General features: G+C 44.0%; 1 protein-coding gene across 1 annotated transcript; it reads right to left on the reverse strand.

Annotated features, from left to right (window-relative positions):
- Window positions 1-1,240: 1,240 nt before the first annotated feature.
- DESI2 (desumoylating isopeptidase 2) lies at window positions 1,241-23,552 on the reverse strand. Its single transcript, XM_040351067.1, has 5 exons — window positions 23,209-23,552; window positions 14,560-14,632; window positions 13,538-13,631; window positions 9,865-10,006; window positions 1,241-2,143 (listed from the first exon to the last, which is right to left on the reverse strand). Exons 1-5 carry the CDS (start codon window positions 23,245-23,247, stop codon window positions 1,913-1,915), a joined length of 579 nt encoding a protein of 192 aa, XP_040207001.1. The 5' UTR covers window positions 23,248-23,552; the 3' UTR covers window positions 1,241-1,912.
- Between the last annotated feature and the right edge of the window lie 3,558 nt (window positions 23,553-27,110).

The raw sequence follows: 27,110 nt of genomic DNA on the forward strand, positions 1-27,110 counted from the left end.
AACCAGGCCTGAGGCTGAATGTAAACAATTGTGTGCTAGCTGTCAACTTTTCACTGTGGAGGACAGTCATATTTCAGATTGGGTTAATGTTGCCGGCTTTCTTTTCTGAGTGTTAAATGTGAGGATTAAATCCGGTTACGATTCAGATTTTTATGTAGTATTTATATTATGTTGGCATTAGGTTACCTGTATAATGATTTTTGGGCGATGTTAGAGAAAGTGGTGCATTATTTCCATGTTGGTAGTTTGATTTTGGGGGGGGGGGGGGGGGGCAGTCTGTTATGGTTGATTACAGTACTTATTTAGTTTTATGTGGAATAATTGCTGTTATGCCTTATTATTGTGATTTGTGTTGTCTTTGTTGCATGTGACTGTTTCACTAATTTCCCTTTGGGATTAGTAATCTGAATTTGTCCAGCCCATAAGGAACCCATTCACTCTAGTAAGCATTAAACACAAAGTCAGCACAAAAAAAACAAACAAAAAAAACCCACCACACACGAAGTCCAGCAATCATAAGCTGTGTGCGCGCGCGTGACAAAACTGCCCTTGGCTCCAGGACTGGGGATACTGGATCTAGAAATCTACAGTACTTTTACAGCTCTGCCTTGCAAGATTACACAGGTTTAGTTTCATTATAAAAAAATGATAAAAACTAAAACGGCACAGATCTGTGACTGAAAACAAAACTTCAAGAAACAAAAATGCCAAGATATTGGCTAGAACTGGCAGTTAATTTTGCATACAAGCCAGCCAACTTAGTGCTTAATTTACTAGTAAATCATGGATTTTTACTGTTGTGTATAAAAATGAAATTTGTATGTCATGACTCCCCCATTAGAGCTGAAAATCTACAGAACTTAGGGGAAACAAAAACACTATTAAAAATGTATATACAAGCCCTAGCTGTAAAACGTCATGCAAAATCCCTGATTTAGTAGAAAATGAACAGTACTTGTTGGTAGGAGTTACTGAACAACTATTGTCAGATGTAGTTGTAGCAATAATGTACATAAAACATACAAATATTTGCTAGTAGAAGTGGAGGAAAAAAAAGGGGGGGGGGGGGGAACAGCACACAACCTACACCCCGTCACTCTATTTTTACCCATCAAGACTGATCCCTCACAACATGAAGTGTATTATTTGCTTCTACAGAAGATGTACCACAACCGCAATAAAACGTTGTCTTATGGGTTACCCTACAAACACATCAAGACACTGGATAAAGCCAAGAGGATTGTCAAGCAACTTCATCCAGGTGTATTTGGTTTAAATACATAAAATTTTGTTTTCGTCAGTGTGATAGGTCTTAGAGCTTTATCTTGCAATGGATCAAGACAGTAGTGGCAAGAAAAATAACACTGTAAACTATCAACTGATGAGCTTCACCAAGAGATGACCACTTCAACCAATAATAAAAAAAAAAATAAGAACGCTGCACTGGTATGAAAGTTGGCAGGATACTCCAAAAGAGCACTGAGAATACAGGTACAATTGGACTGCTCAGCTGAGTTAATGGACTGAACTTTTTCTTCATTTGGGTCAAGAGAGCAATACTTCAAAGTTCTTGTTAGCCAAAGGTAAAATTATAGGAGTTGTTGGGAAAAAAAAAATACTGGAGAGGAAATTTCAATAAAAAAGTTAGAAATGTACACGACAGGTTTAAAAAAAAAAAAAAAAGTTTAGTAGGATGGTGAATAGTTGGACGAAAACAATAGTGTCATTGCATTATGTTCTGTTACAAAGTACAAATATCCTGAGCTGAAATACTTCAAAAGAAAGTAGGCTCCTGTGCCCCAATGTAGATCTCCTGCCCACTGATAGACAGAAGAGTGTCAGTTGCTGGAGATTAGGATCACTGACTTTAAAAACAATTGCATTTCATTGCAGTTCTCCCGTAAGTGTTTTCCTATAACTTAGTGTGGCGTCCAGGTCGGGGCATTATATTTGTAGAACTGGAGGCCGAGGCAGCTGCATCTTCTGCTTCTTCCAGCTCTTCCTGCAGCTCCTGGCTGACACTAGACTGGAGGGCAGCAGGAGTCAACCATTCCTTAGGTAGACAGCTTTGTAGAAAAGGTACACAGGAACTAAAGTATGCCAATCGGTTTACCCAGCGGGGTATCTCCTTGCCGCAGAGGATCTAAAGGGACCAAAAAAAAAGAAAGGATTAGATTAGGAAGAGAACAATGGATGAACCAGGCCAGTACTGCAAAAGGAAAAATGCCCTCTTGCCAATAACTGGCAAGTCACACATTTATATTCTACAGTAGTATTAAACCAATTCCATAATTTTAAGCAGTCGGGTTTTATATTTTTAAAATAAGAGCAGATACTACCAGCTGTTTTGGTATTGCATTTATTAGCCATAAAACTAGTTTCACTTTGTGAAGCCTAGGAAACACAGGCCAAACAATGCGACATTAACCGGTTCAATAAAAGCAACAGACATTTGGACCGTGTATGGCAGCCAGTTCAGCCAGCTTCTGTTAGATGAGCATGCTGGAAAACCAGCAACTGACTGGCTCCCAATCAGCGCTCTGGTGGCGGCGGGGGGGGGGGGGGGGGATGTCCCCGTCAGAACACAATAGTTCAGCAGGGGAGATCGCTGTATCAGCTTGTTAGAACAGTGGCTCCGATCTGAGCTGTCAGTTTTAGTGCTTTTTTTTTTTTTATGTTCAACCTACCGGGTTGAATATCAAAAAAACAACACCCTAGTTGTGTGTACTAGGCTTTAGTAAAATGTACAGATTCCCAGATGAGCACTAAAATAAATCATGACTGCAGTCCCTGAATATGTGGATTATGTGCATGGCCCTGCCTCTTTAAATACACACCTGTCCAGTGGGGCTGTCCATCAGAACGGACTAATAGTGAAACAAGAAGAGGGGGGGCTAGGCACCTATACCTACAAGGAATGTGAAAATATGTGGGCACGTCTAGATTTTTGTTGTCACAGTTTAAAGCCTTAGTCCATCTTTATGACCATGTTTCATTTTACACCCACATTTAGAGTGCAACATGAAACATGATCTCATTCCTCAACTGCTCACCCCAGTGTACCTGTATCGTGGGGTGCTTCTGCCTGAAGCATTTTGTTTTCTTTTGAACTTTATATGGCTTTCTGTGGTTCTGCCCACACAGGCGAGTCATTCAAAGAGATCTGCGAATTTAAATACTACAAGCCCCATCTGGCATCACCGCACTTGAAGCCAACTGATTACATTCTTCAGCCCCATATAAGTTGGGAAGGAGAATACACTGGTCGCAGTTGCAATTCTCTGCAGGCATGAAAAAAAAAAAAAAAGTTCAAAAAGATGAACTATACCTTAAAGGGAATCTTTTGAACACCTTTAAATGTATCCTGGATTAGACTCCATATTTTTCAAAAAAGTGTAAAGATATTGTAAGGTCATTACAGATAGGAGTGAGTACTGGAGCATTAGAACACTGGAATGAGCTCAACCTACCTCTCATGACTAAATTTGGGTGTAGAACCATGAAAAATGCTCATCCAGCATTTCTTGCATTTGCTAGCTTCTGGTCTGATTATTTAACAGCATTATAGGAAACCTTTCAGGATTTTTCAATTAATCTTACCTCTCCTTGTACCCTTACCAAAATAAGAAAAATAAAATAAAAAAAAAGGACAATGGATACCAATAACCAGGATTTTTCAACACAGCCTTGTAGCAGTCTGCATCATTCTGGGTTTGAACCCAGTAGAAAGCCAAAAAAAGGAGGAAGAGTAATAGATTGCTCATTCATACCAGTACAGGAGCCACCTCCCCCACCCTTGCTTATGGGGTTGGTTTGGTGCATCTGCCAATGTCTTAGTGGTTATCAGCAAAACAGGTAGTCTTTGCAAAAAGACTTGAGTAGACAACTACCAAGTGCTGAAAGTGGACCTATACCTTTAAATTTATCAAGCTTTTTGTTTTCTTCAAAATCGTTTTATATTTAAAATATACAACTGTTGCAAGAGACAAACATGAAAGCTGGTGGCGTTAACTTCCATTTTTGGAAAAGTTAGTCTTATGGCTATATCATGCTTCTGCTTTATGTGAAGTACTTTCTAATTTACCAAAACAAAGTATAAGAAAAGCTGACCGTCGACTTCCATTTTGCTACATACTTTTTCCAAGTCTAGAGCCAGCGAAATATGGATCGAACTTTAGCACATACATACATAGAACATACTCCAACACATACAACAGTAAAAAGTTTGAATATTAAGAGTGCAAATGAAGTCTCTTCATTTGTGAAAACGTCTCTCCTGCAGCTCATAAGCCTGTAGTAGTGCCTTACGTGCAATACATACATGCTTACCTCCTACTTTGACTTAAGAAATGAGGTAAAAAAAAAAATGCCATTGCATCAAGAGCCCTCTGGCGGGGAGGCCAATTGGAGGCCCAGGATGCGACAACTCTGATCCTGAGGAAATCCACCCCATGAAAGCAACGCATAAGGGTGGAGCCATGCTAGTGACGTCACCCCGCAGCCATACTGAATGGAGATTGCGATGAGATCGGCACAGAGCCATTTGTGATTGCACCAGGCGCTATTGGCACTTTGAGATTTTTAGCCTTAATAAATGATACAGTGTACACTAGCAGCGTAAAATCTTTCACATACAAAAAAAAAAAAAAAGAAGAAATTGGGCTAACTTTATTGGTTAGTTTGTTTTTTGTAATTTTGGCCACAAATAAAAAAATTGCATTTCAAAGACAGCTGTGCAAATACAGTGCGACATAAAATATTGCAACAATCACCATTTTATTCTCTACCAAGAAAAAAAAAAAAATTATACATTTTTTTTTATATACACATACATACATTTGGGGGTTTCAAGTAATTTTCTAGCAAAAATAATTTTTACTTGAAAACTGTCAAAAAGGTTTGGTGTTTCAGTGGTTAAACATTCCTAATTTACATACAGAAGTATATTCCTTTGATGTAAAAGACAGATTGATACAATGTTTAGACTTAACATTCCACTGATAAAATAAGTTTTAAAACTTGGACTGCCCAGACTGACTTTTGATGGCTGAGCGCAGATAGAAAAAAGGGATTTTTAATAACAGCTTACCTGTAAGAATCCTTTTCTTCGAGTACATCACGGGACACAGAGCAGCATAGTAAGGACTGTGGGTTATAGAGCCTACCTTCAGGTGATGGAGACTGGCATTTAAAGACAGGAAGTTCCCTCCCTATATAACCCCTCCCACACTGGGAGTACCTCCGTTTTGTAGCAAGCAATACAGGTCCCAATATTCCCCAAGAGAGGCGGGAGCTCTGTGTCCTGTGATGTACTCCAAGAAAAGGATTTTACAGGTAAGCTGTTATTAAAAATCCCTTTTTCTTTATCGTACATCACGGGACACAGAGCAGCATAGTAATGACTATGTGGGATGTCTTATAGCAATGCCCAACGAGGGGAGGAAAAAACAGAAGTAAATAAATATAGGCGCCCCTGGACGCGGGGATCTAAACAGCAGCCTGCAGAACCGCCTGCCCAAAGGCTATGTCCGTGCGCCTTCCAACATCCAACTGGTAGAATCTTGTAAATGTGTGGACTGACGACCAGGTCGCCACCCTACAGACTTGGGCCATGTAGACCTGATGATGCACAGCCCAAGAAGCACCCACTGCCCTGGTGGAGTGAGCTTTTATTGATATTGGGGGATCTTTCCCCTTTAATCCGTAGGCCTGCGAGATAGTCTGCCGGATCCATCTGGAAATAGTGGCCCTAGACGCTGCCTGGCCCCTTTGAGGACCGTCTGGCAGGACAAATAAGACATCAGTCTTTCGGATCTGGGCAGTAGCATTCAGATAGACCCTGACCGCCCTTACCACATCCAATGAATGTAGTAACCTTTCCTTACCCCGGATTTGGAAAAAAGGAAGGATAAGATCCTGGTTTAAATGGAAACTCAAAACTACCTACGGGAGGAAGGATGGATGAGGCCGAAGAACGACCCTATCCTTGTGGATGACCAAATATGGTTCCCGACAAGAAAGAGTGGCTAACTCTGAGACTCTTCTGGCCAAAGACATGGCCACCAGGAACACCAGTTTCCTAGTTGGCAAAACCAAAGGAATTTCCCTTAATGGTTCAAAGGGCTGTTTCTGTAGAGCCGATAGGACCAGATTTAGGTCCCAAAGACACAAGGGGGTCTTAACTGGCGGATTCACCTGCAAGACTCCCTGCAAAAAAACCTTGATCAGAGAGTGGGTAGCTAATGGTCTCTGAAATAATACGGACAGAGCCGATATCTGCCATTTAATGGTGCCGACGGCTAGCTTCATGTCCACACCCAGTTGAAGAAATTCCACAATCCTTCCAACAACAAACTTACGAGGGTACCACCCCCGTTTCACACAAGGTTATGTAAGCCTTCCAGACCCTGTAATAGATTAGTCTTGACACAGGCTTTCTGGCATTAGAGTGGCTATTACTGGCCTAGGGAGCCCTCTCCTTTCCAAGATGTAGAATTCAGTCGCCAAGCCGTTAAACTTAGCGACTGTAAGGAAGGATGGAATAATCGGGCCCTGAGATAGCAGATCTGGCCGAAGTGGAAGGGACCATGGATCCCCCACTGACATCCCTACGATTAGTGTATACCACGACCTTCAGGGCCATGCCGGAGCTTACCGGCTTGCCTTTCACCCAAATCCTGCGAAGGAGCCGGGGTAAAAGTTGCACAGGCGGGAAGGCATATATCAAGGAGAACTGGGTCCATGGGCACACCAGTGCATCCGTCTGGCATGCCAACAGGTCCCTTGTCTGGGACACAAATCTGTCTAGCTTTGCATTGAACCTGGATGCCATAAGATCTACATCTGGCGACCCCCACCTGCTGCAAATCTCCCGGAACACCTGGGAATGGAGGCACCATTCTCCTGGAGAGATCTGTTGGCGGCTGAGGTAGTCCGCCCCCTCTAGCTCCTCATCCGCCTGGTCCTCACCCTCCTCTAAGGGAAAAATGTTCCTTGTCCAGGGACTGAGCCCCGGGAGAGAGGGACCTAGCCCGTTTTCTCTCAGGCAAGGCGGCTGCAATTAACGCCGCCAACCTTTTTTCCAACCCCCCCAAGGGTGGAAGCCAATACCTCCTCTGTAACAAACAGGGGGCGCCTGGGTTGGACCGGCTGTAGCCCCCAGTGACCCCACTGGCTCAACCTGAGGACCAAACTCTGGTGTCTTGGGGGAGTATGGCGCCATAGAGATCTGCCCAAGATCCTCCGAGCCCGATGGGGAGCCCTTTTGCTTCTTTGCGGCTTTCGCCGTCCCTGACCCCTTAGGAGCCAACGGAGGTCAGCAGGAAGGAAGGGGGGGGCGACAGCTCCAGACAGGGGGACACACAGCACTGCGGGAATCAGCAATAACTAACCCTGGCTGAAGAAGGAAAACACTACAGGTAATTAGTTTTTACTCACATTCAACCAAACAGCATATGTAGGAATCAGCCAAGGGGGTAAACTAGCAGCCATCCCGTCTAACTTAGACATAGTGGTCATCATTGCCCATGCATAGCAGAATATTGGCCACCCATAGCCCCCGAAAAAAATTGGAGGACCTACTGTCGGACCAAGTCCCGTAGATACCTCCACTTACCTCTCCACGCTGCAGGGTGTTGCTTATGCAAGAGGCCCAATCTTCACCCTTCACCGTGGGTATTGTCAAAGACCTTCAGGGACCGGGGTCCATGGACAGGAACACCACTCCCCTGGACCTATATAGCACCCTGGTAGCAGAAAACTTTTAGCCATGGAATAGACCAAAGTACTGGAGCCCAGAGTACAGCTCTCCAAAGAGAAGCATTATAGGCCAAACCTCGTTCTTCCAACCGAGGCCCGGGTACCGTCCACTTTGGCTATGAAGCACTTTAAACGGATCCGGATTCTTAGCCTGCTCCAGCCCAAGAAGGACCACATAAGCAAGAGCTTTCACGAACGTGACCAACACCTAAGACACTGGTGAAAAAACTGAGGTACTCTCAGTGTGGGAGGGGTTATATAGGGAGGGAACTTCCTGTCTTTGAGTGCCAGTGTCCATCACCTGAAGGTAGGCTCTATAACCCACATAGTCATTACTATGCTGCTCTGTGTCCCGTGATGTACGATAAAGAAAGTTCTCTGCACACCAAAGTTCAGGAAGATTGGGAAACCCTTTGTCAAGATCACAACAAGGGAAAAAAAAGAAAAAAAAAAAAAAAAAAAATAGTTCTCGATTATTTTGACGATTAATCGTGCAGCTCTAGCGTACACCATTACAATCCTCCTTTTGCCTTCTATATACCCAATACAGTAAAACCTTGGTTTGAGTGCAACTTGGTTTTAGAGCATTTTGCAAGACAAGCTAAAAAAATTTAAATACATTTTGACTTGATATACAAAGTAGCGTCATGTCACAACCCGAGTATAAAAGAGAAGAGAGGCACCTCTAAGTGTAGCGATATGGTTACATTTAATAACTCACATGGCTGATGATTAAAACAGGCACATCCAAGTATGGAGGAAATGCGGGGGAAAGCTGTCCACATAGACCATTCCTCGCACTGCCATCAAAGTCATCCCTTCCACACTGCGCTCCATGAGAGCTTCAAGCCTCGCTTTTATATCGCTCTACTGTGGTAGATTGCAGACTGACAGCAGTGAGAGCCAGCGTTGGAGGATGGTCTATGTGGACAGCTTTACCCCGGATACTTAGATGTGCCCGTTTTAATCATCAGCCATGTGAGTTGCTAAATGTTGTACCTTCATTAAATGCAACCTTATTGCTACACTTGGAGGCACCTCTCTTTTATACTCTGTAGCTCCTGATGATTTTGCTTCTAATCCCCCTTGTGGAGGCTTTCATTTGTGGATGAACATTTTATGGTTACATAACTTGGTCACATTGCCATTATCTTTTTATATGAACTATAAGCTGAAGGACTTATAAATAAATGGCTGTAGAACGAATCATTCAAGTTTCCATTATTTCTTATGGGGAAATTTACTTTGATATACAAGCATGTTTCAGGAACGAATTATGCTCCCAATCCAAGGTTTTACTGTATCTGTTTGAGCAGCGTGTAAAGAATGTGAAAACCTGGCTCCTGCAACAGTCTAGAGAGAAAAGCGCTGTTTCAACTCACAACTATTTATGGAGGTAAAAGCAGGAGGTGAGCCTTCAATCATTACACGTGGTGGATGCATGCATGGCACAACAGTTTGAGTTGTAGAAAATAATGCTTCACGTTTGTCACAGAGGTGACTGGCAGCACAGTTTTATCCATGTATTAAACACTGTTGGCACATTTGCTTTTTTATGTGAGTGTTTTCAACTTATTATGTAAAAGTCATTATACAGAGAGTGTTATTACATTTTTTATGCCTTCTATATACCCAATATTTGTATGGGCGGCATGTAGAGTGAAGCACAGTTTTGAGAACTAGGTCTCTGAAACAGTCCAGAGGGTGATGCAAAGCACTTTTTGACCTCATCATTTCTTAAGATGTCAAAGTAGGAGGTGAGCACTCAATCATTACTTGTGGGCACTCAATCATTACTTGTGGTGGATGCAAATAGGGCAGTGTCTATAAGCTGCAGGAGAAAAGTTTTTCATAGTGGCGATTGGCAATACTGGCTGTTGATGGATTATATATTTGGACTTTACACCATTTATTTTATTAGCAGCTACAACACAGGGGTTCACATCCCCCAGCACACGGTGCTTCTTTCTGGACACTTACAAACTAAAAATCAATGCCAAACATAAATGTGGTACAAAATTGTATATATCAAAATTACACACACACACACACACACACACACACACACACACACAAATAAAAATCTAAATAAATAGGGTATATTACCTCTGACAGAGACGAGGAGAAGTGGTTGCAATTTTTGTGCATAAGATGATAGGCATTTCCTTTAAACTCTTTTCCAAGTTCTTCGACTATTTTTTCAATGTCATTCTCTGTAAAATCTGTGCTTCCCAAAGCAATCGCTTCCCTTTATATAAAAAAAAAAAAAAAAAAAAAAAACATAAAACAGTTAGAATGCCAACAAAGAGGATACTTATGTAGTGGATGAAGATATGTGGCTTGGTTGATAAATATGTTGACAGTAATGTCTTTTAAAAACTCACTTTTTTTTTTTTCTCCCTTATGCATAAAATATACAACAGACTGCAAAATAGGATTGTTAGTGAACATTGTTATGGAAAGTTTTGAAGCTGGACACATCCTGCATTACGATTGCTTAAAAAATAAAGCCTTACCAGGCAAGTGCTAACTAAACATGGCAGTCGAACAGATGAGGAGTAGGGATCAGCTTAAGGTTTGGTACAAGCACAAGTTCACACTGGACCTTGGCTGTTCAGGTGTTTGAAACAAGGCCTGAAAAAAACCTTACCCTTTTAGCGGGAGTCAAACGTCAAGTATAATAGCTGCATTTCTATTGCCATCTCTGCTTCCTACGGTCAATGGTTAGGGACACTGGCAGGTGCAGGCACTGTTGTGTCCTTTACAGCCAGTGACATTATCAGCCTAAAAAAAAAAGTGGGGGACGCCCCTATAATTCATAGGACATTCTTCAGGTCCTGTATGAATTTTAAGGGGGTCCCCTGTCCCAAAAACACAAGTGTTTTACCACTTGTCTACCATGCCGTTTGTAAACGTACCTTGGTAGACACAGGGTTAAAGCAAGGTTTTACAGCCAGCCAAGGTCTTTCAGATAAAAGTGTTCCGCGTTGCTCTCACTTTGATGAGGCTCTGAAAGTGTCCATATCCCCCCACCACAATTGTGTAAAAAGGCTGTTCGATCCTGTCTGCTCTTATCTACTTCTTTCACCGTCTCCAAAAAATAACCTGATATTTACAGAGCCAGGGTACAGCCTGCACATGCTCAGTTTGGTGTATATTGCTAGAGGTTCCCCCCCCCCTTTGAAGAGTGGAGGTGATCAGCACAGGGCCAATCAGAACTGTCCAGACAGAGGGTCAGGGGTCCTGCATTCTCACTGGACAATGAGAGGATGAAAGTTCCTCATGCAAGCTTTAACCAGACACTCATAGAAGTCACAAGACTGTTCTAACTGCTGATGAGGAAAGGTATTTAGCAGTTTATATTAAAATAATTGCTTGTTCTTGTACTGTTGGAGACCAGATAGTGAATGTAGGGTCCTGGGTTTAATAAAACAATGTCTTTGAAGAGTGAGAAAGCCTGGGCTGCCAGGAGACCCCTCATCTAAAGGCCAAAAGTGGACCTGTGCAGCGAGGTGCTCCAAGTCTGAGTGAGTCCAGAGAGCTGGGTCTGGGAGTCCAGTGCCAAGAGCAGCGGTGCTGTTGACAAGAAAGCCAAGTGGCTTAGCATTGTGGGTTGACCATTTTGTTGTGCGAAGAGGATACAACTGTGTGGGCAACTGATGTGTTGGACTTTTCTTCTTGTTTGTTTAATAAAAGTGGACTTGAATGCCTTTAACCACTTTTTGAACTGGAAAAACTCATTGAAATGCTCACCACCACAGAGTTTAATATCCCCCATATCCCAGAACATAGACCTGATGCAACTTGCTAAGAAAACTTCAATGTTGTCTCATGTATCCAAAGGACATTCTCCCAGAAGCATCATGACTTGGCAATATGCATTTTAACAAATTCCAGTGCGGCTTTTTTAAGTTTTCCTTTTCAAAAGTGGAGTCCTCCTAGGTCAAAAACCAACGGTCGGTGCAATCAGGCACATATCTGACCTTGAAGATCAGCTTGGAAATTTGGAAGTTTTCCTTTGTTCTTTGTCTACCCATTTTCACTCTTCTTCTGTTGAATCTGGGGTTGATTTTCCTCTTGCACCTACATTCAAGAGGTTGGATTCTTAATATTTGCAACCATAGTAACAGGATCATCAAGCTGTTTGGAGATGGTCTTGAGGACTTTACATTTGATTCTATAATTTTCTATCTGATCTCTTTAGACATCTCTTGCCTTTTCTTCCTCAGGTTAATGTTCCATGTAGTGTACACAATACTAATCTCCACTTAAGTAGGCCAATTACAAAAAACAGCAAGTTTGAAATGGCACTACGATTTAATTATTTTTAATCTTTACTTGGTGTTCCAAAAAAATCTGTCTAGGCCATTTCCTAACTATCTTTGTACAAGAAGCAATAATTTAATCTCTTTTCATACTTTATTTGATCTGCAATAAGTAGGGCATGTGGGTATATACAAGACAATTGCCTTTAAGTTGATCACTTTTCATGTTTCTATAACAAACGTGTCCACATATACATTAATGGCAGATAACACATTCATCCAGTAGAAAATAAGGTTTCTTACATCAGGCCTCGACAAAACCCGGGCTCCAGGTCGCAATTGCGACAATAAATTGTGATCTGGCGCCTGGGGAAGCTTAGGGCTGCAAAGCCACGGCCTCAATTACCGGCCGGCGCGGGGCATGATCACGGCGCGCCCGCCGGTAATTGAGGCCGCGGCTTTGCGTCCTTCACTGAAGGAAGCCGAGGCCTGCAGAAGGAGTGGCCATCTTGTGGTGGCCGTTGATATTACAGGTTACATTACATTACATTACATTACATTACAAGTAGCAAAAAACAGCAGTTCTAATGTGTTTTTTCACTGACAGAACCCCCAAACATTATATATACTTTTTATTCCAACGCCCTACAGAATAAAATAGTGGTCGTTGCAATACTTTGTCACACCGTGTTTGCGCAGCGATCTTACAAGCGCACTTTTTTGGGGGGAAAAAATAAACTTATTTAAAAAAAAAAAAAAAAAAAAAAAAAAAACACGACAACAGTAAAGGTAGCCCAATTTTTTTTTTTTTTTATATTGTGAAAGATAATGTTACGCCGAGTAAATGGATACCAAACATGTCACGCTTCAAAATTGCGTCTGCTCGTGGAATGGCGACAAACTTTTACCCTTTAAAATCGCCATAGGCGATGTTTAAAAAATGTCTACAGGTTGCATGTTTTGAGTTACAGAGGAGGTCTAGAGCTAGAATTATTGCTCTACCAATCGCGGTGATACCTCACATGTGTAGTTTGAATACCGTTTACATATGCGGGCGCTACTCACGTATGCGTTCACTTCTTCGCGTGAGCTTGGCGGGACGGGGTGCGTTTTTTGGCTCCCAACTTTTTTAGCTGGCTCCTAGATTCCAAGATAATTTGTCAAACCCTGTCTTACATACTGATAGGATGGGGGTGTGAATGATAATCTTCTCTAGCAGTGTTAAAGATGGGGGCTGTGGCAAGCATTTTCACAAAGCTTTTGTAATACAGCACAAGAATAAGAACAAACATGCATGGGTAGGTAGAACAGTTACAAGTACTTTTTCAGCTGTGTTATTTAGCTTGGTCCTGATGTACTCACCTACGCTTTATGCTGGGTATACATACCTGCCGTTTAAATGCAAACATTCAGTCTGATTTTAGGCGATTTAACTGCATTACTATTATTGCCCGATTGCTTTAGCATCCAAAAAAAATAAATGACAAAAGGTGAAACATTTAAAAAAAACTTACTTGAATTTAAATGTGTCTCCCAACTCTGTGGAATCCCCAGGAGTGATCTCAAATACACCAGAGAATGGATATGGGTGACCTCCATACGCAAATTCTGATTGTAGAAAGGAAAGGGGGGAAAAAAAAAAAATATGCAATTAATAAAAATGTACATAAAAAAAAAAAAAAAAAAAAGCAACCCAACAGTGGAGGCCCCCCATTACTGCAGTTCAATGACTGGACTAGGGAGCCGTCTGTAGAAAAATACTTTAGATCAGTGATCTGACATTTTAATACAAGTGCCCAATATACCAAGAAGGAAAAACTGGTAATCATTCACAGACCTCCTTTAAAGCGGTTGTAAACATTCAGGGACAAATTTCACCTACAGGTAAGCCTAGATTAAGGCTTGCCTGTAGGTGCTTTAAATATCTCCTAAATCTCCATGGTTTAGGAGATATTTGCAATGTCCCCGAACGAAGGCCTCTTCAGCGCATGCGCTGACTTAAAAGGGCACGCTCTGCCGTTTCAAGCTGGGGTCATGCCGTAACAGGCAGTTCCCGTACGCATGCGCGGGAGTGACATCACACGAATCCGGCCAGTCACAGAGCCGAAGTTCGCGGCCCGGAAGGAAGACAGGGACATTGTGGGCTTCTCCTGCAGGTAAGTGTCACATAATGCGCTACTATGCGATGCATAGATGCCCATTATGCTTTACTTTTTCAGGGAAACAAAGAGGAAGTAAAACCTATCAGGGTTTACTTCCTCTTTAAGGTCAATAGATAACCACTCAAGGCAAGACCATGCTGGAATATACAGCTGTGGAAGGGTGTGTGTGTGTGTGTGTGTGTGTGTGTGTGTGTCCCCTGTGACAAGCAACACTGTCAGATTTGACTTTTCACTGGGGAGCACTGCGTGTGCCGTGTCCAGCTTATGAGCAAACCAATCTACCTGCAAACAATACCAAGGAAGGGCAGACAGTAGCCAGCCTCATCCATTTCCCCTTACCCAAGGTCATGCAACAAGGAATATATAAACCATACCTCTACCATACACCTGAATACCAGAGTGGAAGACACCAATTCCTAAGCCTGATGTGTATTCATTGATCCAGTACTAAAAACAAAAATATTATAAAAATTAGATATACAAACACAAGACCAGGCTGATTTCACATATTATACAGGATTTATATATAGCGCCAACAGTTTGCACATGGCACAAAAAAAAAAAAAAAACACTTAGAAACTCACCTGAACAAAACAAAAAACCTTTACATTTAAGTAAAATTATCACACTAGTTTTTATGCAAGTGGAAACAGAAAGCAAAAGTTATTCATAGAAAGCCATCTTATACTTTTACACACATACAGTGAGGGAAAAAAAGTATTTGATTCCCTGATGATTTTGTACATTTTCCCACTGACAAAGAAATGACCAGTCTAATTTTAATGGTAGGTTTATTTTAACAGTGAGCAACAGAACAAAATAAAATGCATTTCAAAAAAGTTATAAATTGATTTGAATTTTAATGAGTTCTGGCTCCATTCTTACAGGGAGTGCTCCTAATCTCAGCTTGTCACATAAAAGACACCTGTCCACAGAAGCAGATTCCAATCCCTCCACCATGGTCAAGACCAAAGAGCTGCCCAAGGATGTCAGGGACAAGATTATAGAACTACACAAGGCTGTAATGGGTGACAAAGACCATCACCAAACACCATGGTGAAGGTGACAACAGTTGGTGCGATTATTTGCCAATGGAAGAAACACAAAATAGATGTCAATCTCCCTCGGTCTGGGGCTCTATGCAAGATCTCACCTTGTGGAGTTTAAACAATCATGAAAACGGTAAGCAATCAGCCGAGAACTACATGGGATAATCTTGTCAATGATCTCAAGGCAGCTGGGACCATAGTCGCCAAGAAGACAATTGATAACATACTACACCGTGAAGGACCGAAATCCTGCAGCACCCGCAAGGCCCCCTGCTGAAGAAAGCACATGTACAGACCTGTCTGAAGTTTTCTAATGAACATCTGAATGATTCAGAGGAGAACTGGGTGAAAGTGTTGTGGTCAGAGGAGACCAAAATCAAGCTCTTTGACAGCAACTCAACTTGCCGTGTTTGGAGGAGGAATGCTGCCTATGACCCCCAAGAACACCATCCCCCACCATCAAACATGGAGGTGGATACATTTTGCTTTGGGGGCGTTTGTCTGCTAAGGGGACAGGACAACTTCATTGAATCAAAGGATCATTGGACAGGGCTAAGAACCTCTTTCCCTCAGCCAGGTAATTGAAAATGGGTCGTGGATGGGCATTTCAGCATGACAATAACCCAAAACACACAGCCAAGGCAAAAAAGGAGTGGCTCAAAAAGAAGCACACTAAGGTCGTGGAGTGGCCTGGCCAGTTTCCAGACCTACATCCCATAAAAAGGGAGTTGGAAGGCTCGAGTTACCAAAAGTCCACCTCAAAACCTTAAAGACTTGGAGAGGATCTGCAAAGAGGAGTGGGACAAAACCCCTTCTCAGATGTGTGCAAACCTGGTGGCCAACTAGAGCTGCAAGAAAAAAAACAAAGTCCCACGATCTCCATTCAACGCCCTCCCCCCCTTACGAACTCTGCAGAGTTTCTCGACTCATTCATATAACAAGTGTAGAGAGTTCTCTGCTCACTCAGCTGTCAAAAAAAAAAAAACGGGCAGCCTGCCATGTTTTTCACAACATTGTGTGCTGGGAGAGAACTATAAACATTGTAACTTTTCCTTCTGAGATCAAATGATGGAATGAACTTTGGTGTGTAAATAAAGGAAGTTTAACCACTTAAGGAGAAATCCAGCCTGAGCGTTTTAGGCTAGACTTCTCCTCTGGGTCACAGAAGTGCAAATCGTTTTCCACTCCTGTGACCCGTTTTCAGCAGAGAGCAGTCTGAAGCAGCGCATCATCTCCACTTTCAAGTCTGGATCTGCCAGCTGCCTTGATTGATGGCAGTCTCAGCGAGCCGCTAGCTCCCAGCCCCTCCACAGCTCAGCGCTCCAATGAGCGTGGAGAAAGAGGAGAGACTCTGACAGTCAGCAGCTCTCCTCTAGGGGATCTGTCGGCAATGTTCGGTGGCTCGGATCTCAGTGCAGGGTCTGATGCTGCATCCACCTAGGCAAGTACGATTTATTTTTTTATTTAACACACCTATTCTTCTCTTTTGAAGTCAACCTTTTTCTGACATTTGATTCTTCCAGAATTAAAATCAATATTAGTAGCTAGAAAATTACTTGGAACCCCCCCCAAACACATATACATACATACATACATACATACATACATTTTTTAGCAGAGACCATAAGGAATACAATGTCAATTTTTGCAACATTTTATGTCACACGGTATTTGCGCAGCAGTCTTTCAAATGCATTTTATTGGGGGAAAAATACACTTTAACGAATAAAAAAAAAAAAAAAAACCAAACAGTAATGTTAGCCCAATGCGATTGTCATTTTAGCCAGAACCGTGCAGCTATATGGTCAACTACAAGAAACGTCTGACCTCCGATTGCTAAAGAGGGTTTTGCCACCAAGTACTGTGTTATGTTTTTTTTTAAACAATTTTATTGAGAATATGTCATACAAATAAATCAATACAGTATCAATACTGGGTGCAACCAGTAAGCTATAATGACAAGCATTAGAGCAGGTACACAGAAGGGTCAACTGATTCAGACAAAGCATAGTGCAGCAAGAACACGAGAGCAAATAAACAATTAACAGCTGCCATCGCATGAAGGGGAGAGGCATGCACGTCATTAAAGTCTGACTAGACAACCCTGCCCCAAATGAAGTTTTGAGGAGCCGATAAGGTCAAGATTCTAAAAGGGTCACCCCCGTCTCACCCACCACAATTGGGATCAATCTGTGGGTGAAAGGAGGTCCCCGGGTTGGGGAGGAGGAGAAGGTGGGAAAAAAAAAAAAAAAAAAAGGGAGGGGGAGAGAGTGGGAAGGCGGGTCGTGGTAGGGGAAAGGACAGTCAGATCAATGATTCGACACCGGTACAGCAGGAAGAACATTAGGGGACGAAGGGACCACCTGGCCCAGGTAATCCCTGTAATGAATCCAGCAGGACCAAGTTTCAGTAAACTTAGCATGGGTATCATTGGCACTGTGGATAAGTTGCTCCATTTCTGCCAATTTATTCACTCTACGGTGCCAGTCCAGCACAGGCCGATTTCCACTTCAAAGGGATACATTGGGTAGCGGCATTAATGAGATGAAGCGCCAGAGATTTACGGTATTGTGATTTTGGTAGGGTCGTGTGGTGCAACAGGTATTGTGCTGGGGAAAATTCCAGGTAGTATGTAGTAATCTGAACAATAAGGTCGTGGATCCCTTTCCAGAACGGTTTTATCAGGGGACAGTCCCACCAAATGTGGAGAAGCGAGCCCGTTGCGGAGCCACATCTCCAACATTCAGAGGGGACAGTTGGGAAAATCTTATGCAATTTGTCGGGGGTTCGGTACCAGCGAGAGCAAAGCTTAAACCTATTTTCAGTACTGTGTTATGTTTTGTGAAGGGGTCAAATACTTATTTCACTCATTACAATGCAAATCAATTAATAACTTTATTGAAATTATTACATTATACAGAACTTACATAGCAGCCTGGGTCTCACCAGTGCTACAAAATACTGGCCCTGCTCTTCCCCTTCTCCTTTGTGACCAGAGAGAGAAGCAAGTAGTGTTGTTAGGAGAAGGGGAGTGGGCGCCCTGTAGTAGTCAGAGGGTGGCAGTGCAGGTTGTGCCAGTTTGCTCTGTCACTGGTTCATGGTGCGGGGACTACCTGCTTTACAATATAGGACCCCCCCACCTTTGCATCAGTCTCCTCCGTTAACATCACAATCCCTCCTTTGTATCACAGTCCCTCATCTTTACATTACAGCCCCTTACACATAAGAGTTCCCATCTCTTAATACAGTCCCCCTTTTAAATCACAGGGACCCTTTAATTCAAACTCTCCCCCCCTCCCCCATATTTAGCAGCCGCCGTTTAAACTTCAGTCCCCCTCCCTTTGCAGTACAGTGCCCCTTTTCCACAGCATTCCACTCTTTACATAGTCCACTTAAAGTGTAAGTAAACCCACCTATCATTTTCAGGCAAGGAAGCTGCCATCTTGGCCTATGTTTAATCTTCAACTGCCATGATGCTGCACATGTGATCAGTTATGACACCAGCCATTGGATGGTTTGACAGTTTGGTTGAGAGCACAACCAATGTGACAGTTGGCAATCCCGGCATGCCGGAAATGTAACTGCTTTTTGAAACTGTTAGATCAATGGGTTTACTTCCGCTTTAACAATATAGCCCCTCTACCTTTACATCAGTGATCATCCCTCCCCTTCCTGTCCCATCTTTCAAGGCAGAGGGCAGGAAGAGAAATTGGTCTGGATGAAGGGTGGGAGCTTCCCAACTTCTCCCGTTACTAGGGGTGACTTGTGGCTAGGACCACCCTGTGTCATAGCAACAAACTGACCGCTTGTTAACTTGAAAAGGAGGGCAGCTCCCGCCCTGCTGTGAAGATGACAGCAGCGGCAGGAGGAAGAGAGGACACACAGGTAGCTAAAAGGGGTGGCAGTCCAGACAGCAATGTCACTTGGTACGGGTGCAAACCACGGTCCGCTATTTAGTGATGCCTGGTTTAGAACAAGCAAGAAAAGGTGACTGCCAGGATCTACTAGGCACTTTAGTTAATTTTACCAAATATATTTTACATATTTTGACCAAGGACATGAATTAAAGTGGTTCTAAAGGCAAAATGTTTTTTACCTTAAATCATTCATTGTAAAAAGGTCATTATTATTAAAACAAGCTATACATACCTGCTCCATATAATGGCTTTGTGGTCCTGAACCTCCTTTTCTTGGGTCCCCCGCAGTGCACCACCACAGGAAGCCACTTCCTATGGGGGCACACCAGCAAGCTCAATCCTATGCTGGGCTAAGTGTGTCTATTGGCTCAGTCCCAGCCCCTGCTGACAGGATTTACATGACAGAAGCATGAGTCAATGGGTCCTGCTGCTGCCTCAGTGAGCAGAGAGTCACTGCAGATGGGTTTGGTTCTGGATTGAGATAAGCCTGATGTACATATAAAGGGGGGGGGGGGGACGGACGATACAAACACTGGGACTTTTACCTTAAAGTGGATGTAAAGCCTCCATACACCCAGTGAAGTGAACAGCCTCAGATGATAAAAATCTCCCTAACAAAGTTTTACATCCATATCTGTGGTCTTCACAATTATATGCCATTTAGAAAGTTCAGATCATGTTAGGAAATTTTCTCTTCCTGTTTAACACAGAGTGTGATGTCTGGGCTTATAGCCAAGATAGCTAAAATTGCTGAATGGAGGAAAGGCACACACCCCCTCATCATGGGCAGAGACTCTCAGATGTGTTTTGTAACAGGGCCAGCTCCCTGCTAATATATTTATAGCAACCTCCCCGGGCAGAAATGTCAGGCTGCTTTTATCCGATGTGTCTGAGAATTTGTCAGAAGTTTTCAGGCTGATAACAGAGGATCTGTTCAGAAGAGAACGACGGACTTAGCTCTTTGAAGATAGATAGCGAAATACTGCAAATATATGTGCCCAGCTCAAATTTCATTAATAGGGTTTTACATCCACTTTAATGCAGGGAACGCATTAAAATAAGAGTAAAGGAATATATAGTTTTTTGCAGATTTATACTTACCTAGGTGGATGCAGCATCTGTCCCCTGGCGCCTCTACACTGAGAACTGAGCGATTAAACATCGCCGATGGCTCAGTTCTCACAGCTCTCCGTTCTGCTCCTCCTCGCTCATTGGATCGCTGAGCTGTGAAAGGGCGGTGACCAGCAGTCTGAGGCTCTTAGCGGATTGCTGAGAGACTGAGACAGGCGAATCCAGACTTCCATTGTCGGAATGACGCGGTGTCTGGACTGATATCCGTGATGTCAGCAGAGCGTGGACTTCAAAACCCTCTCTGTTGAAAACGGGTCATAGGAATGCAAAATGAACTGCATACGACCCATAGGAGAAGCCCAACCACACAAGCTTTGGCTGGACTTCTACTTTAAAGTATAAAAATGTCCAGGCTTAAGAACCACTGTAAGGTTAAAAACAAAAAACACACAGTCCACTACTTGCTCCACTCACCCTCATTCCTAAACACTAACCATAAATAGAGCTTTCTCTTGGTGGTATTTGATCACCACTGCATTTTTTTTTTAAAAAGACTGTTATAAAACATATCCAATAAAAAAAAATTCCATCAATTTTGGTCAATATGCATTTGGCTACATATTCCCCCCCCCCCCCCCCCCCAATAAGCGTATATTGATTGGCCTGCGCAAAAGTTATAGCATCTACAAACCTTTTTTTGTTATTTTACAAATAGCGGCGATCAGCGCCTTATAGCGGGACTGATATTGTGGTGGACATTCTGCCACTTTTTGGGAACCAGTGACACTTAGGCCCCTTTCACATTGAGGCGTTTTTCATGCGGTACATCGCTAAAAATAGCGCTGCTATACCGCATGAAAAAAACTGCCCTGTAGTGTTCAATGTGAAAGCCCGAAGGCTTTCACATTGAAGCGGTGCGCTAGCAAGAGCGCACCAAAAGTCCTGCTAGCCGTATCTTTACCGCGGTATAGGAGCGGTGTATTCACCGCTCCTATACAGCACCTTCCCATTGAAATCAATGGGAAAGCGTGGTAATACCGCGGTATTAACCCTTTTTCGGCCGCTAGCGGGGGCTAAAACCTCACCGCTAGCGCCCGAATATCGCGGTAAATACGACGGTATAGCCGCGCTACAAATAGCGCGGCTATACCGTCACCGCGGCTGCACGCCTCAATGTGAAAGCAGCCTAATACAGTGATCAGTAAATAGGCACTATACTAACATTGGCTGGGAAAGGGTTACACATCAGAGGGTGATCAAAAGGCTAGCCAGTGTTTTACTACACCAAGTGAAGTGCTTTAACAAGGGGGAAGAGATGGAATTTCTTCCCTGCTTTGCAGGGACACAAACTCCATCCCTTCCCTAGGGTTGCCTTGCCACATCATCCCTTTAATCCAGGACACATATTACACAGGTTCTGTGGCCGATTAAGACTGGGTTCAAACTGGTACGACACGACTGTTATCCTACTTTGCCCTGCGACATCGGTCCTACTTCCATCTGACTTGAATGAACAAGATAAGATTTTGCTCCGACTTTGAGATAGCACGACTTGTCCTTTGACCAATCAAAACAATGCTAGTGTGACAAATTCCTTTTAGGCCCCTTTCACACTTATACGACTTGTCCCACGATTTGTGATGGCAAAGTAGCATGACAAGTAATTTCCCATGATTTCCAATGACAACCATTCGTTCCGACTTCAAAAAGTAGTCCCTGCGCGACTTTGGTCCGATTTTCATGCCACTTACACAGGCATGCCGCGAAATCGTAGTAAAATCACGTGACTTTGAAGTCGCAGTAGTGTGAAAGGGGCCTTAGACAGCTCTCATAGGGAATTATTGATTTATGCATGCCATGTGTTCCCAGTCGGAGCGTTTGTCACCTCAGGTGGTAATTAAACTCCCTTGGTGCCTTATTAAATCAGCCTCAGAATCTGTGTAATTAATATGTGTCCCGGATAAAGCCCTGGTTCACACTGGGTACGATTTGGAACGATTTGAGATGCGATTTGACATGTCAAATCGCATCTCAAATCGGCGGCAATTGTCGGCAATGGCACTGTCCTAATCTGCGATTTCAAAAAGTAGTTCCTGTACTACTTTTTGCGATTTCGGGCCACGATTTACATTAAATTGCGGCCGAAATCGCAGCAAAAACGCAGCCGCGAAATCGCAGTAAAATCGCGCATTTTACCGCGATTTTGAATTCGCAGCAGTGTGAACCTAGGCTAAAGGGATGATGTGGCAACCCTACCCTCCCCCAATCAGAACAGTGATCTGCCTAGTTTACATAGACAGATCGCAGTTCTGCCTAACAAATTGGCAGGTGCCGGCTGACATCAAGTACCTGGCACCCCCCCAACTAGCTTCAGTTGTGTGTAATGACAGCAGGAGGGAGCAGTTGGCAACACGTATGCCTATGCGTGCCCCCTACCCAGAAGCGTTGGATCACGTATACATACACGCACACACAAATCGGGCGCACAGCTACTGCCCTGTAGCAGCAAAACTGCTATAGTACAGTCCGGAGGCAGTTAAATTAAGTCGCAATGAAATGAGCAGTGCAAATCAAGCGGATGTGCGGCTTTGAAATGGCACTGAAGTAGCATGATTTCAAAGCCGCACCAGTGTAAACGGGGTCTTAGTATCACTGTAACAAATCCCAATGGCGAGTCTTTTGCCATCTTGGATAAAAAAAGGGGGGGGGGCAACATCAACAGCACATGGCTCCTTGGCAAAAACACTAAAAAGACAAAAACACTAAAAACACAAAACACTAAAAAGGAAGCAGCAATGAGGAAGAAGTAGTAAAGTGATTCCAGAAGAGAATGTCTCCAGAGGGGAAAGCTTCCCATATAAGGAAATCCCAGGAAGAAAGTAGACAGAACAATAGGCGTGCAGCCCCCATAGACACACACTGTATACACACACAGGACAGGAAGGTGCAGCAGAGGTGGGGGGATGTGCCGCTCCTATACACTCACCATGTCATACACATTAAGGATGACAGGCTGGTTGGCCATCTCACCGCCTGAAGCAGACGTCTTCCTGTGCCTCGTCCCGGGGATGCGGTGCTGTGCCTGCCGGTCACAGCTGTGCTCTTGTCAGTAAAGGGCGGCAGACTGGGTGTCCGGTCATGTCAGGGTGATGGAGGGCCGGGCTGTGTGTAGAGGGAGCTCACACGGAACTAGAACACAATATTAGGAGAGGCCTTGGGAAGATAATTAGAAGCCACATCCTCTCCCCGGCTTCCAGTCAGCCTCCCGTTATAGTAACATGACTGGGATTAAACAAGGACTACGTCAAGCTACTTCCGGTCCAGCTAGTCACGTGACCATCGTCCTGGGCAGATCGGAAGCGTGCGAGGTAACGCATGCGCACTGTAGATGGTAGATGTAGAATAACCGGGTGGAGAGAGTGGAATACTCGCATAGGAGACGCTTGCACGCTGTAGTTCCAAAAGTATAGACCAGTAACATATATTTATACGCAGGGCTTGTAAGCTTTTTTTAAAAAAAAACACTACCAGACGCACATAATGCTCTGTATTTTAGGCCTGGTTCACGTTAACACTTTGAATTCGCATGCCGTCCCCGCCAGATTCAGGTAGGAGATACGACGGCGTATCTCCAGATACGCCGTCGTATCTCTAAATCTGAGGCGTCGTTTCTTGGCGCCTGATTCAAAGAATCAGATACGCCAGGATTTCTCTAAGATACGACCAGCGTAAGTCTCCTACGCCGTCGTATCTTAACTGCATATTTACGCTGGCCGCTACGGGCGTGTACGCTGATTTACGCCTAGAATATGTAAATCAGCTAGATACGCCTATTCACGAACGTACGCCCGGCCATCGCAGTACAGATACGCTGTTTACGTAACGCTTTTTCCGGCGTAAAGTTACCCCTGCTGTATGAGGCGCAGCCAATGTTAAGTATGGACGTCGGGACCGCGTAAAATTTTCCGTCGATTACGTCGTTTGCGTAAGTCGTTCGCGAATAGGGCTGTGCGTCATTTACGTTCACGTCAAAAGCATTGGCTTTTTGTGGGTTAATTTGGAGCATGCACACTGGGATACTTTCACGGACGGCACATGCGCCGTTCGGGAAACAGCGTCATTTATGTGGGGTCACAATAAATTAACATAAAACACGCCCACATCTTCCACATTTGAATTTAGGCGGGCTTACACCGACCTATTTACGCTACGCCGCCGCAACTTTGCTTTGTGAATACTGCACTTGCCTGTCAAAGTTGCGGAGGCGTAGTGTAAATAGGATAAGTTACGACTGCACATAAATACGCGCTCTCTACGTGAATCTGGCCCATTGTTTTCAATGACGGTCGTTCACATACATGCATTGCGATTCCTCTACGAATGCAATGCGATTAAAAAAAAACGGTCTTGTCCGACTTTACTGTGTTGCGAATTAAGGGCCAGATTCACAAATGAGATACGACGGCGTTTCTCCTCTGTTTCTATCTATGCGACTGATTCATAGAATCGGTTACGCATAGATATCCCTAAGATCCGACAGGTGTAATTCTTTTACACTGTCGGATCTTAGGATGCAGTACCGCGGCCGCCGCTGGGGGGAGTTTGCGTCGTAAACCAGCGTCGGGTATGCAAATTAGGAGTTACGGCGGATCCACGACGGATTTTCGTGTTCGCTACGTCGCCGCTAGTCTAGTTTCCCGTCGCAAAGTTAGTCGTTTTTTTTGGTGCCCTAACTTTAGTCAGCAAGCGTATTGCTGTCTAAAGTATGGCCGTCGTTCCCGCGTCGAAATTCAAAATTTAACGTCGTTTGCGTAAGCCGTCCGGGAATACGGAAGTACGCTACGCGCGTCGCAGTTAAAAAAAATGACGTCACGGCACGCAAAGCACGGCGGGAGTTAAGAAACGGAGCATGCGCAGTAGGTCCGGCGCGGGAGCGCGCCTAATTTAAATGGCACACGCCCATTTAAATTGGCCCGCCTTGCGCCGTAGGCCGCCGGCGTAGTTTTCATCGCAAGTGCTTGGTGAATCAGGCACTTGCGATGAAAAATTGGGGCGGTGTAACGTATATAGGATACGTTACGCCGCCGCGATTCTACGTGAATCTGGCCCTTAGTCTCCATAGACATCAGTGTAAATTGTTCTAGAATCGCAATGATGGTTCACATATTCCACCACGCGATTCTCCACAAAAACCAGGAAGTTAACACCTTTTTTTTTTTTTTACACTATGATTTCATTGGCTAGAACATTAATCGCAGCTAATTTGCGGTAAAATCGCGGTAAAATTCGCACCTCAGAATGGATCAAATTCACAGCGCATCAGTGTGAACTGGGCCTAACACATGCCTGTTGGCGTGGGCTGTGAGGAGGTGAGTTTTAGTGTTTTTCTTTGTTTTTATACTATATTGAAATATCACAAAATTTTATTTGATCAAACTTTATCTCATTGCTGACCGTATTACATATATATACAGCGGCGAGGCAGCTCTCCTGCTCTGGATCACTAGGGTTGCCGCCTCAAGCCCAAACACATGTTGCACAGGTTCTGTGGCTGATTAAAGTGGTTGTTCACCACTGTACAGTTTAGGAGATATTCACCATATACGATTGCACCGATGTAATCGGAGCATGCGCTCTATAGAAAAGGCACAATCGTGCCGTTTCTATAGGGCCCGTGCCTTGACCATCTGCTCCTGTGCGCATTGCGCGGGAGTGATGTCACGCGACTCCAGCCAGTAACAGAGCCAGAGTCCACGGCCCCGGAAGGAAGAGGGGTTGAAGATGGACGCAGTCACACAGCGGTGACATCGCAGGCTTCTTCTGCAGATGAGTGGCACATAATGGGCTAGTATGCAATACATACTAGCCGATTATGCTTTCACTTTGCAAGGAACAAAGAGGAAGTAAAACCCATCGGGGTTTTACTTCCTCTAATGTACCCAGCAATCCTGGGTAGGGCATATGCCCGTGTGCCAGTGGCGATCGGGCTGTGCTGTGGTTAAACGTAGCAGATGATGATCAGCGGCTAGGCACATATTTAACCCTTTGATCGCCCTAGATGTTTATCCCCTTCCCGGCCGGTGTCATTAGCATACCTCCCAACTTTTTGAGATGGGAACGAGGAACACCTATTAGCAAAAGTATGTAGGCATAGGATACGCCCGCCGTATAGTAAAATGACGGCAGCGCGGTGGCACTCGTTATACTATATTGAAGTAACAGAGCCAGAGTCCACGCCGCGGAAGGCAGAGGGGTTGAAGATGGACGCGGTCACACATCGGGGACATCGTAGGCTTCTTCTGCAGATGAGTGGCACATAATGAGCTAGTATGCAAGGCATACTAAAGGGCAACGTCATATGATGGCTCTCGAGCGCAAGGACATGGCGTAACCCCCCGATCTCGGTAAAGAGCCAATGACGCGGCTCTTTACCCATGTGATCGGCTGTGTACAATCACAGCCGGTAACATATAAACAAGGAAGTGCCGTTTATCAGCTCACACTGACAGAGTATGTGGTGAGGAGAGCCGATAAGCGGTATCTCCTCGCAGGGGTGACCTGTACAGTTAATCAGGGCACTGATAATCAGTGCTTTGATTTCAGTACAGCCCTATCAGTGCCCATTAGTGATGCAAGTCAGTGCTGCCTTTCAGTGCATGCTCCTCAGTGCCACCCATCAGTGCCACCTATCTGTGCCGCCTACGCCTATCATTGCCCACCAGTGCCACCTATTAGTGCTGGCTATCAGTGCCCATCAGTGCAGCATATTAGTGCCTCCTTATCAGTGCCCATAAGAGCAGCCTATCAATGTCACCTCCTCAGTGCACATCAGTGAAAGAGAAAAATTACTTATTTACAAAATTTACTGACAGAAACCCATTTTTTCAG

Source organism: Rana temporaria, chromosome 4 (assembly GCF_905171775.1).
Source record: "Rana temporaria chromosome 4, aRanTem1.1, whole genome shotgun sequence".
NCBI classification, from domain to species: Eukaryota; Metazoa; Chordata; class Amphibia; order Anura; family Ranidae; genus Rana; species Rana temporaria.

Excerpts from the sequence above, each read along its gene's own strand:
- DESI2 (XM_040351067.1), bottom strand. The coding sequence starts at position 23,247 with ATGGCCAACCAGCCTGTCATCCTTAATGTGTATGACATG. Across the intron at positions 14,633-23,208 it reads TCCTTAATGTGTATGACATG|TACTGGATCAATGAATACAC; the intron begins GTGAGTGTATAG and ends TTTTGTTTTTAG. Across the intron at positions 2,144-9,864 it reads TCTCCTCGTCTCTGTCAGAG|ATCCTCTGCGGCAAGGAGAT; the intron begins GTAATATACCCT and ends TGGTCCCTTTAG.